At 33.7% G+C, this 13842-nt stretch overlaps 1 protein-coding gene across 4 annotated transcripts in view; it reads right to left on the minus strand.

The window, feature by feature from the left end:
- LOC111514183 (serine/threonine-protein phosphatase 2A regulatory subunit B'' subunit delta) overlaps positions 1-13842 on the minus strand; it is a 372132-nt gene that overhangs the window by 100088 nt on the left and 258202 nt on the right. For all 4 annotated transcript variants that reach the window (XM_074185478.1, XM_074185479.1, XM_074185481.1 and 1 more), the window contains 2 exons: positions 11746-12105; positions 9559-9864 (listed from right to left, as the gene is read on the minus strand). In XM_074185478.1, coding sequence (XP_074041579.1) covers positions 9559-9864; positions 11746-12105 — 666 coding nt within the window. The remainder of the gene's footprint in view (positions 1-9558; positions 9865-11745; positions 12106-13842) is intronic.

Here is a 13842-nt window from a genome sequence, read left to right on the forward strand (position 1 = left end):
GTAACAAGTTGGGAAATGGATGTTTTTTAGGCACGCTATGCCAATCAAGTTATACAGGGTGTTCACTAACTACTGTACGAAACTTCAGAGGGTGATTCGTTAGGTTCTTTTAAGAAAAAAGTTCTTATGAACATATGTCCGGAGTTGCTTCGTTTCTGAGATACAGGACGATAGAGTTAAAAAAAAACGGTATTCATTAACTATCATAAATATCCTTACACCGATTTGGTTGAAATTTGTTTCAGTTATATGAAGTAATAAGGCGCTTATTTATACCAAACTAGATTGAAATTATTGGGTCCAGTGGAGTCTCAGTGGGCACCACAGCCAACAATATTGGGAAAAAAGTAGGCACTGAATTGTTGTTGTTTTCTTCATATTCAGTTTCGTTTTCGAGAAAAAATTGAAGTCTGAAGTCACTTTACATTTCATGAACACCTGCTTTGGAGACCAGCTGACAGTGATAGCGTTGTTATATTAGTAGAAGTCGGAGTTGTCAATTTGCAGTGATTTGATTATGAATAATTTTACTAACGATGAAATGGCTGACATGCACTTTATTCATGGATTAGCAAATGAAATTGCGGTAAAAGTACAAAAAATTTACCAGGACAGATATTTTAACAGAGTAATTTCATGTTCTGAAACATTTAGAACGCAACATGCAAGATTATCTCAAACTGGGAGTTCAAATGAAAATGCAGGTGGTGGAAGAACAGAAACTGTAACACCTGAACTAGGAGAAGCTATACTTGATGGGATACAAAAATATTCTTCGAATAGTACCAGAAAGATTGCACTGCAGCTGAAAGCTATCCCAAAAACCATATGAACAGTTCTGAAAAGAAACCTCCTATGACCAGATCACATACAGCGGGTCTAAGCTCGTCTGCCTCGGGATTTTTGCCCATGATTAATTCTTTGCAAGTGGTTGATTCATACGATGGCACGCAATGATACTTTTTTTACCAAATATTTTATTTACGAAAGAAGCAAATTTTTCACGAGATGTTATTGTGAACTTGCACAATGACCATTTTTGAGCAAACGAAAATATCCACGTTATTGCAGAGAGTCATTTTCAGCAACAATTTTCGCTCTACGTTTGGATAGGAATGATTGCGTAAAATACGCTATTGAAAGCTGAATCAACCATAATTGGACCAATAAAAAATGATCAGAACAAATAACAGAGACTTAGCCAATGTATTCAACCATAATGTCGTAGATATTGGAAATAAATTGACAAATAAAATAGTCAAAAATAATAACCTTGCTTTTCATCCAAACATTTTAACAAACTCTTTTGTCTTAAGCCTAACCGATGAAAATGAAGTGAACGCTTTAATCTGCGACCTTAAAAACAAAAAGGCGGTAGGAAAAGACGAAATTAAAGCAGAACTGCTAAAATCAACATTACATTGTATACTAGATCCTTTAGTTTTTATTATTAATAAATGTATATTACTTGGTGTGTGGCCCGACTCATTCAAAACTGCAGTAGTGACTCATATCCATAAAAAAGGAGATAAAACTGAAATCACAAACGATAGACCAATCTCGCTTATCGCCCATCTGTGAAAAATTTTCGAAAAATTGTTAAATGAAAGAATGAACTCATTTATAACCAAATACGAATTGATTTCAGATAGACAGTTTGGCTTCAAAGAAGAAACCTCAACCGAAGACGCGATTCTTGAACTGACAGAATTGATACATAAATCCTTGGAGAGAGGAAAACCTTCTTCATGTCTATTTATAGACCTAACGAAAGCTATCGATACTTACGATCATCAACTACTTGTACAAACTTTGGAAAATAAAGGTATCAGAGGGAACTTAATCAATTATATAGTTCCTTAGTAGAGAGCCATTTGAGATATGGTATAATGACATGGGGATCAGCTCTGCGTGTACATCTCAATCCGTTAGAGGTATTACAAAGGAGATTCATGAAGTTGATCATGTCTAGAAATTCACATTTTTCGTCAGATCTCCTGTATAGAGAGTGTGAAGTTATGGATATTACTATTGTACAAACGTGAAGTATCATTTCAGCAAAAATAAAGCATCATCACGAAACCACGACTATAACCCACGACATCACGACCAACCAACCTATCCTACTGTTAAAAAGTCAATTTCACAAAGAGCATATTCTTTAATGGCAACTAAATTATATAACACCGTACCTCACAAAATAAAATATTCTTATTCCAAACCAATATTCAAAAAACAAATAAGAAAACACATTCTCGAAAAAGATAGACAATTTAAAAAAATCTGTTAGAGTGAAATAAGTTAGTCTTTAGTCAAATTTATCCCCAAGTTGTATCATACTGTATTGTAAGTAGCATAATCTTATTCATATTGCCTAAGATTTTATCTATTTCTACATTAATATTTTTTCTTATAGAACGTGTAATATTTGTCTAAGGTTTTATCTATTTTTCTTACTTTTTGTTTGTCTAGTATTTAATCCGCCTATTTCACCTCAAGCCGAAATATAATTTGCTTAACTATAACACCAAATTCACAAAATTTAATAAAATGTTTTGTAGTTTCTACTCCATGAAGGCCATATTTACTTTTATACAAATATGTATGTAGATTTGGAAAAGCTGAATACACTCAATTGAATTAATGAATCGAAGAGGTTTTTTGCAAAGCTCTTCGACGAAAGTCGAAAACGCTTCGATTCATTAAATATTTATGTACTTACATATTTTTTATAACTTCCTGCGAAACAAGAGTTCTGCTCTTATCGCCAAACCACTTTGTTCACATATTTTGTTTTAATTGTACTCTAATCTGTATACGTTGTGCATGAAGTTATTATTATTATTATTATTGTATGGCCAAACACGTGTCGTGGTTTTTGTAAAACCCTTCATAGTGAAAAATATATATATATATATATATATATATATATATATATATATATATATATATATATATATATATATATATATATATATATATATCCTTATATAGGCTTATGATTATGATAATCCATACATTAAAGTCTCTTCAAAATTCAATAGAATTCAACTTCCAGAAAATTATGTGTTAGCCAGTTTGGATGTGGTTTCACTATTCAGTAATATTTGCCTCAGAGCCTTTCATAATAATTGGAATCGTATCAGTAATTTTTGTGATATTCATGAAGATGACTTCATGCATCTTCTGACTTTCCTTTTCAATAAATATTTTTCTTTTAATAATAAAATATATAAACAAAATTTTGGTACATCAACGGGAGCCAAAATAAGCCCCATTCTAGCTAACGATGTAATGGATGATCTGTTAGACAATGTCCTGAATGTCCTTTTTTACCAAGTTTTTTTCATGAAAAAATATGTTGGTGACATACTCCTTGCCCTTCCCTATACAGGAGTTGCAGAAATTATTGAAATCTTCAATAGTTATGACCCCTACATAAAATTTACCATCGAAAAGGAAGACGATGAACAAAGTGTTTCATTTCTAGACACCAAACTCATTCGCACTTCCACTAATACCGTACTTATTGACTGGTACAGAAAACCAATAAGTTCAGGTAGATACATGAACTATTGATCACTACATAAACAATCAATAAAAGTCAATTTGGTCAAACGAATGAAACAACGTGTTATCAGAATTTCGGACTCGTCCTTTCATTTAAAAAATTTCAAAATCCTTTTAAACCTCTTCTTACAAAATTCATATCCTAAAACCTTATTAAACAAGATATTTTTCAACACGTCCCCAAATAAAGTTCGTCCTTCAATCTCTCCAAGTCAGGACAATGATATCAATAATAATAATAATGAAATTCAGATAAATAAGTATCTTTTTACTTCCTTACCATATACCAGTGAAATTACACCCAAACTCACACGAATTTTCAAAAATATTGATAATATAAAAATTGCACACAAACCTATTTCAACAATTAATTCCCTTTTTTCAAACTTAAAAGATAAAATCCCAATAAAATTTCAATCTCAATTGGTTTATAGTAACCTTTGTATAAGTTGCAGTGCTGAATACATTGGTCAGATTATTAAAAGACAGAATATCTGCACACAAAAGTGATTGTAGACTTCATCCAGAAAGGTGTGCCCTTAAGTGAACATGTTTATAATAATGGACATGTAATGGATTTTAACTCAGTAAAAATCTTAACTAAAGAGAGGAATGTTTCTAAAAGATTATTCCTTGAAATGACTTACATTTCGCAATCACGAAATTGTCGAAATGAAAAAAAATGACTTACAAAATTTAAGTGAAATATATTCCTATTTACTTTTTATTGACAAAAATTGAAATTCCTTCAAAGACAACTCATTTGACATTACTTAAATTCATTTATCAACTTATCAACAAAAATTATATAACAAAACTCTTTCTTCTGAAAGCAACTGTAACTCTTTGATTAATTGCACCAGCGGAAAATGCCAAGTCTACTTCTTCTTGAAAATTTTAATAAATTGACAAGTGATGTGTTTCTAACCTAAGATCACCACGTCCATTCTCAAATAAAATTTTATGATTATTCCTTATTTAACGCATATATATATATATATATATATATATATATATATATATATATATATATATATATATATATATATATATATATATATATGTATATATATATATATATATATATATATATATATATATATATATATATATATAAAAATATATATATATATATATATATATATATATATATATATATATATATATACAGGCTGATTCACGGTGGATGGCACATTAGACGTTTCTGATAAACCAGACAACGGATCACTTTGAAAATTTAATGGAGGGCATATTCGGACATTCTCTAGCCAACTAATATATTTCGACAATGCGGTGTTGCCGCTTCTATTAGAAAGCAGTAGCAACTTTGATTTTTCAAATGGAACACTCTGTATATAATATTATTTTTGGAATCTCCAACAATTGCCCGACAACTTTTCTTGATATTTCTCTATACCTATCGATATCTTTTAGTTAAGAAGTACTATGATATCGAAATTTGGTTTGGAGTTAGGTGATACTTGGACACTTCCCACACGTCAGCCTAATCTCCGTTACTTCAATACAGAGTGGTAAAAAAAATACAGTTTTTTCGTTTGCTTGAAAAAGTTGCTGAAATTTGATTATTTTAAATGGAACACCCTGTATATTATGAAAATTCGGAAAGCTGCTGAAATTTGCTTTCTTTCTATGTATATCATACCTATACCTAACTATTCAAGATTCGGACTTATGAACATTTATTTGTGAAAATGTCCCTTCAGAATGGTATTTCCATTCGGTATTTGGTAAGCAGGCCATGATTACTATTTGACAGTAGCGTTGTGACATTCTCCTAATAATATCGACATTTTCGTCACTTCAGAAGTTGCAAATACCTTCAAAACGATGGAACAAAACTATTCAAACGAAGTTCTTATGAATTTGTTTATTATTTTTGGACAGTGTGACAAAATTATCAGCAGAACATGTAGAAAGTTCAATGAAATGTATCCGAATCTACCGCCAATGAACCTCAAGAAATTTATACGAATTCAGAACAATTTCAATGCATTTGGATCAACTTTAAAAGCACCAAGAAACTTGCCTCGACCCGTAACTTTCGAAGACAAGCAGATTAATGTCTTAGCATATTTTCACGCATTTCCCGAGTCATCGATAAGAAGTGCTGAAGAAGATTTGGGTATAAAATATTCATCGGTTCAAAGAATCTTGCGAAGACATAAAATGCATGATTATAAATTCACCAAAATTCAAGCAATGAAGCCTCAAGATCCTCAACAGAGAGTAGAATTTTGTGAAATGTTGTTGACACGCATTCAAGAAGATCCACTTTTTTAAAATAAAATTATTTGGACTGATGAATCGAAATTTTCGAGAGAAGGGATTTTCAATAGAAAAAATCGTCATTATTGGTCCAGTGAAAATCCTCACGTCACAAAAGAAGCCGGATTTCAAGAAAAATTTAGTTTTAATGTCTTTTGCATGTGATGGACAATAAATTGAGGTACGTGATATACGAGGAGTCATTAACATCCAGAAGCTACCTGAATATTTTGGAGAATACTGTAGACAGTTTCGTGGATAATCTGCCACTCGAAGATTATCGAAACTGTTGGTACCAACTAGACGGAGCTCCTGCACATTGCACAAGAGAAGTGAGCGCAGAACTGGATAGACTATTTGACGATCGGTGGATGAGGCGCTTGGGACCATGGAATTGGCCAGCGAGATCACCCGATCTTAATCCATTAGATTTTTATTTGTGGGGAATGTTTAAAGAAAAAGTTTACAAAATACCCGTGCGTTCGAGAGATGAATTGTTACAAAGAATTGCCCAAACATTTGAATATTTGGATCCCAATGAAATCAGATCTGCCACCACGAAAGCAGTCAACACCCGCATTTTAAAGTGCTTGGAAGTGAACGGCCAGCGATTCGAACATATTTTGAAATATTCCACATGATTGTTTTCCTTTTTTAGAATTATTCATATCAATATTTCTAATTTCAAGTTTCTTGGTGCTTTTTTAAAGTGTATCCAAACATATTGAAATTGTTCTGAATTCGTATAAATTTCTTGAGGTTCATTGGCGGTAGATTCGGATACATTTCATTGAACTTTCTACACGTTCTGCTGATAATTTTGTTACACTGTCCAAAAATAATAAACAAATTCATAAGAACTTCGTTTGAATAGTTTTGTTCCATCGTTTTGAAGGTATTTGCAACTTCTGAAGTGACGAAAATGTCGATATTATTAGGAGAATGTCACAACGCTACTGTCAAATAGTAATCATGGCCTGCTTACCAAATACCGAATGGAAATACCATTCTGAAGGGACATTTTCACAAATAAATGTTCATAAGTCCGAAACTTGACTAGTTAGGTATAGGTATGATATACATAGAAAGAAAGCAAATTTCAGCAGCTTTCCGAATTTTCAATAATATACAGGGTGCTCAATTTAAAATAATCAAATTTCAGCAACTTTTTCAAGCAAACGAAAAAACTGTATTTTTTTTACCACCCTGTATTGAAGTAACGGAGATTAGGCTGACGTGTGGGAAGTGTCCAAGTATCACCTAACTCTAAACCAAATTTCGATATCATAGTACTTCTTAACTAAAAGATATCGGCATTTTTAGAAGTCATGATTTTCGAAGAAAAAAATTGAAATTATTTTTATTTCGAAAACGGTAACAGATAGGTATAGGGAAATATCAAGAAAAGTTGTCGGGCAATTGTTGGAGATTCCAAAAATAATATTATATACAGAGTGTTCCATTTGAAAAATCAAAGTTGCTACTGCTTTCTAATAGAAGCGGCAACACCGCATTGTCGAAAATATTTTAGTTGGCTAGAGAATGTCCGAATATGCCCTCCATTAAATTTTCAAAGTGATCCGTCGTCTGGTTCACCAGAAACGTCTAATGTGCCATCCACCGTGAATCAGCCTGTATATATATATATATATATATATATATATATATATATATATATATATATATATATATATATATATATATATAGTAGAATGAAATAACGGGGTCTCTCAGTCAAAAAATCAAAAACTCTGCTTTACTTTGCCAAGCTTTCGCTTCTAGTCGGAAGCTTCTTCAGGGCCTATAATTTATTGAGTTGTGGGTTTTTTTGCCAATGAATAGAAGTACAAATCATACTTACAGTAAAAATGAGTAAAAACAATTAATTGAACATATAAATCGACGAAGAAAGTTGAACATTAATGGAGTTTTTTGGTTTGACAAATGTCATACCTTCACATAAAAGTCATTTTTCAATGGGCATGATGATTTGATAATCTTTGACTCTAAAGGGTAAGTTGATTGATACAATTTTCATTATTATCAATATGAGTTTTGGTATAGTTCCAGCAAGTTACTGTATATACTGCTGAGATTATCAATGTCTGAAGAAGCTTCCGACTAGAAGCGAAAGCTTGGCAAAGTAAAGCAGAGTTTTTGATTTTTGATTTTTTGACTGAGAGACCCCGTTATTTCATTCTACTGTACATTTCTCCAGTCGCTAAGATTCTCAACTTTATATATATATATATATATATATATATATATATATATATATATATATATATATATATATATACCTAGATAATGACAAATGAGATTTTGTCGAAACGTCGGTGAAATTAGAAATAATATCACATACACGGATCAAATACCCGTAAAACCAGTTCAGCATATTCCTATCCGTGAAAACTTCAAATTTCATATTCGATACCTTAACGAGGAGATGAGGTCAACTAAGAAGAAGAAGAACTCAGGTAAAACTCAACAACATTTAAGTAGTAGGTAGTAGAGAGTTTATGGACACTCTATCTCTGAACACGTAACGAATACCATTTTACCAGTATAGTAAGAAGTGAGTTGAGCAGGGTCAACAAACTTCTGAACACGTAACAGCACACCTAGATAATGACAAATGAGATTTTGTCGAAACGTCGGTGAAATTAGAAATAATATCACATACACGGATCAAATACACATACACGGATCAAATGCACTATGCAAGTAAGGGATGGAAACTCAATTATTTGACATCTTTGCAAATTTATAATCATAGGCATTGTGTATGTAACCTAGTAAATGACCAAATTGACCTGTTCTACTTGCCGGTTTTCTGACTAGCGTATCCACACTAAAACAAAATTTAGGAGGTAAAGTCATTAGACCAACTGTTATGTCCTTGCAGGACGAAACTGTACTAACGAATACAAAGAGGCATAAAAACATAAAAAATCCAAAACATGAAAAGTCCAAAATTCATTATTTCCTTTATTGGTTCAAGTTCAAGAACAGAACCGAAATGAAAAATACCATGACTGAGAGTACTGATGCGTGAATGTCCGATAGAAATACGAAGTGAATGTTAGTGTCTGTAATTGTTGGATTTGATGATGAGAAAATTACTTCTTCCTATTCAGTTTGAAGTCCAAGCAATGTATAATTCAATGATCATATGAGAGTACTTATTTTTAAAGCACTTTTTTTTCGTGTAATTCAATATATATATGTGAAAGTAGTTGTTTCGGGAGGGTTTCTTTTTCCAGTTTGTATCTGGAACTAACTTCTATGTATGATCTACATATCTTTGTAAAGGGTTTATTTTGAACGTAATTGTTTTTTCCTTCCTTTACAAATTTCTCACAATTTTTTGTATGAAGATGGAGAAGTAGAAAGCCAAACAGTTTTTTTTTCCCAATAAAACTTAATATTCAATTACTTATTTTATTTATTTATTTATATTTAGAAAATTTATAAATGCAACAATTTACTGACAAATTATACAAGCGGAGCAGCACTATTTATGATTTTTGACAGCTCTTTTTCGAGAATTCTGAATGACAGATTGATCATAAATTTAGGTATTGGAGGTAGAGTTTTCGAAAAATTAGTACATGTGAACCAGACTACCAACCAATTCTATTGACAAACATTATTCAAGAATATATGCTTTTACATCAGACGAAACTTGTTAAAAATACTCACCTGAGTAGTGATTTGTCTTGGCGCAGGTGCTCGAACCCTCTTGTCCAACAACAAATCGCTGGGGCATCGCTCGAAAATTAACACCCTCTCCGCTACCGAACCTCGAGTCAGAAATGGTCGAATGGGATTCGATGCTGATTGTCTGAGGTGCTGTTTTTGACTCATTGTTAGTTCTGGGTGAGGTACCTGTTGCTCAGAACGGCGAGGATTGTTCCTCAGGCATTTGGTGGCAGCTGTGGGGGTGGAAGTAGGCTGTTCTGGTTTCTCCAGCGAGGAATCTTTCAGTGATTGTTTGGATGGAAGATGCTGAAAAGAAATTTCTATGGGGAAATGCTGTTTCAAAACGAATTAAAAGTTGTTTGGAAACTGTTTTCGGGAGCATCTTCTCCACGATATTTGAACATTCTAATATGGTTTAACATGAATCTTGTTTGAATGGGAAATACGCCAAGGCGGTCAAAAGTTGCAAATAACGTTTCTTGTCGGCGGTCGATGTCGATACTTTGCAACAGATCACCTTGGGGAGCCTCGTTAATCTTTGACATTCGAGGACTGAGTTCTCTCTCCCATAGACGACGTCTTCGCGAAGAAAGATGGACTCATAAAGGCCCCCAAACCTCCAATAGCTTTTTTGGACATTTGAGGAGAGGTCTTTAACTCTATTACTATTGAGACTATTCTTTCTATTGATGAGTTGAATAATATTTGTATTGAGATATGAAATTTGAAAAGTTTTTATGTGTTGGTTTGACGAAGTGATATTTCCTGACCGATATAATTTTTTATTGATGGTGCCCCCCGGAATGAAGAAACCACCCTTTGATTTTATACCGAATATGATGCTTTTGCTATCCAGATTATTGTTTTTACTGTGACTAATAGTGAAATATAGATGTTTTCAACCAATAAAGGAAAGGAGAAATTAACATTGTTATTGTTAAGAATATTCGTACTAAGACATGAAATAACAAACTGAAAAGTTTTTATATGCCGGGTTTGACACAGTGACATTTCCTTACCTTCATAGAGTAAAATGAAGATAGATTTCCACCAAACGTACCCGCTTGCGGCTGCGGCTAGTTTGGTTTTCAAAAACAGAAAAAATAACTTGTTTTAGTTTCGAAAACAAACTTGAGTTCCACCAAACTGACAAAAAGAAGTCTGAGTCGCCTGTTTTGTTGTGAACTACTTTTTGTCGTTTCCACTACATGAACAGCAATCAAATTGCTGCATTCTTTAACTGACAATTGCTTTTTTTCGCTCAGATTCTACAAAAGAAAATTAATTCTCATTTTTTGAAATTAGCAACAATACAACAAATCAATAAAAATAGCCTGCCTAGTGCCGATAATCGAAATTAACACCCACCACAGAGGAATACTTTAAATAAAGTAGCGAAGTTAGTTTACAAAAACACAGAAAACATTCCGAAACCTTTTGATCTCTCCACCTGCCGAAGGGCATTTCATTGTTGACAAAAACAGTCTTCCGCGAGTTACGTGGAAACAGATATCAAGAAGCGTGCCTTATCTACAGGAGCCCGAGACTTTGCAAATTCATTATATTTCAAATCTTGTAATAATTGTCTTGATAAAGATTCATTCTTTGTACTGCTCTCGAAGAGAATAAACGCTTTTTGAGTCTTAGGTGGAATCAATTTTCTTTTTTAAAACTAAGTTCTCGATTTCCAATACATAATTCACGCCATACAGTTTTCAAAATGTTTCTTATTTTTTCTACCCGGTTTTTGTTTCGTCGAAATCAACACGGTTGCTGTTTTGTTGTGGTTTTATCCGTTTGGTGGAAATACGTCATAAGGTATCAAGTCAATGTTTGTAGCAGAAAAATATAGCTATTTACAAAAGTAACTTGAATTGAAGATGTTATATTTTTAGGAGTGATCAATTTTTGGGAAAGAAAGTTTTTGGCTTTCTACTACTCCATGTAATTCAATGTTTATATGAAAGTAATTGTTTCAGGAGGACTTTCTTTCAGTTTGTGTCTGAAAGTTACTTCTTTGCATGATCTACATCCATGTATAGAGTTACTTATTTTCAAATTGGTTACTTCCTTTCTTTGGAAGATTCCCTCATCCTTTTTTTGTATCAAGATGGAGTAGTAGAAAGCCAAAAACTTTCTTTTCCAAAAAAATTACTGTTTATACAAAATATGGCCAAGTCTTCCTACCGTAACTTCTCGAGTGTTTTCCTTCAGTCCTGTTCCCATTGGCGGGGGGACCATTTCCTCATGTACAATGTCTCCGTTTTTAAGTGCATTCATCAGTCGTTTCTCTTCCACGGCTACCTGATCGATGGTTACGATTGAGGATTGCTGTTTCTGATTGTATTGGGGGTTATGGTTGTCACTGAATCCACTGCCAGCTGATTTTTTCACGGCGTCCGTGGATATTACACGGTTTTTCAAAGGCCACGTTTGCAATCCGTTTGTCGGTAGATCGGGAGGCAAGGTCATCTCAATGGTATCGCTAAGTCTAGGTTTCGGCAGTATTCGAGGTTTCTGACCGATGACAGGTTTGATTGTTTGTGGCTGAAAAAAAAATTAATTAACTAGATACATCAGTAGTTTGTTTGTTTTCCTTGATAAATAAATTATTGTGTATATTCATATTTTTCCCAACACGAAAATTCCCTTCTTTCATGACTTTCAAGTGAACTCGATAACGAACTGTTTCTTTCCAACGTTTTAACGACGCGGGTGGCTGACATCTTATAACGCTCCAACTGGAATACCATTGAACATGGATTTTCATGTTTTGGCTTTTAATTTGTGGAAACTGTTTCAGAACTGTTATATAACTGTAGTGTTTGTTCTGTGCATTCATTCGAAGTCGATTTGTAATGTTTCTCTAAGTTTGAAATCCAGAATTAAAACTGACGATAATACAAAGCTCTGAATATGCAAGTCAATCGTGATGCGAAACGTAAAGTAGGAGTAATTTTAAAAGATGACCTCGTAAGTCCATATTCCGAACTTGACAACGTATTTCACTAGTTCGGACTTCCATTGTCTATTATATAAAATGATTTGAAATCCCTGAAACAAGTAAAAAAGAATAATTAAAAAAGAATAGTTGAAAATAACAATTATATTAAGCAACAATAAACCTGAAATGAAATGATAGTAAAATAACCTACAAGTAAAAATATAATAATTGAATAAATAAAAATTAAAGGAATGCAAAAAGAAAATAATAAAAACCTCGAGTCTGGTTGAGATATGTTGACGACACCTTCATAATATGGAACCATGGGAATACTGAACTAGACGCCTTTCTGAAACACATCAACAGCGTGAGACCTTCCATCACTTTCACAATGGAGAAGGAAATCCACAATGAATTGCCATTCTTAGACGTTTTGGTGAAGAGGACCGACACTAAGTGGGAAACATCTGTATACCGAAAACCCACTCATACGGGACAGTATCTGAACCACGAATCCAACCACCATCAATCGACAAAAAGAGGAATCATCAAGACTCTATTAGACCGTGCTTTTGGGCTTTGTAATACAAAGGAAGGTCTCGAGAAGGAACTAGACATCATCAAAAGTGATCTTCAGCGGAATGGATACTCCAAAGCGATGGTAGAAAAGACTTTGGCCAAAAGACAGCAGGAGCCTCGCAAGGAAGAGAAGCCGTCACAACCAGTGCTTGCACTTCCCTACATCAGAGGATTATCGGAGAGGATAAGAAGAATTGGTTCCAAGTACAACATTAGAACCTGTTTCAGATCCGGTAACACTATCCGTAGCAGCCTCACGAAAACCAGGCCTCCAAACGCGGACTGCGATTCCAAGAATTGCATTTACCGGATACCCTGTGAGTGCGGAAAATCCTATATTGGTGAAACTAAGAGGCCATTGAATATTCGCATTGCCGAACACAAGAAGCACACACAGCGAGGAGAAACCAGCAAATCAGGAATAGCAGACCATGTTTGGACCCATCAACACAACATCGAGTGGTCCCAAGCTGAGATCTTGCACAGAGAGGAACATTGGTTCAGGAGAAAATTTAAGGAAGCCGCATACATGTTGTCCAACAACGTAGATATACGAAACATATGGAAACCCATCATCAAACGAGAAATGACCAACTCCCGCCAAATTGGTCATCTCTCACGGAATCAGTGAAGCGGAAAATGGAAAGTAGAGAAAGTGAAAGTATTTCAACGACCTATAAAATAGTCATCTCTCGGAGGAATCAGTCCAGTCATCACCCGAAGACGATTGTAGATACCAACAATCGAAACGTCGTGAACTA

This window comes from Leptinotarsa decemlineata, unplaced genomic scaffold (assembly GCF_025532065.1).
Source record: "Leptinotarsa decemlineata unplaced genomic scaffold, Ldec_3_MD MMD2_tig00026375_RagTag_RagTag, whole genome shotgun sequence".
Classification (NCBI taxonomy): domain Eukaryota; kingdom Metazoa; phylum Arthropoda; class Insecta; order Coleoptera; family Chrysomelidae; genus Leptinotarsa; species Leptinotarsa decemlineata.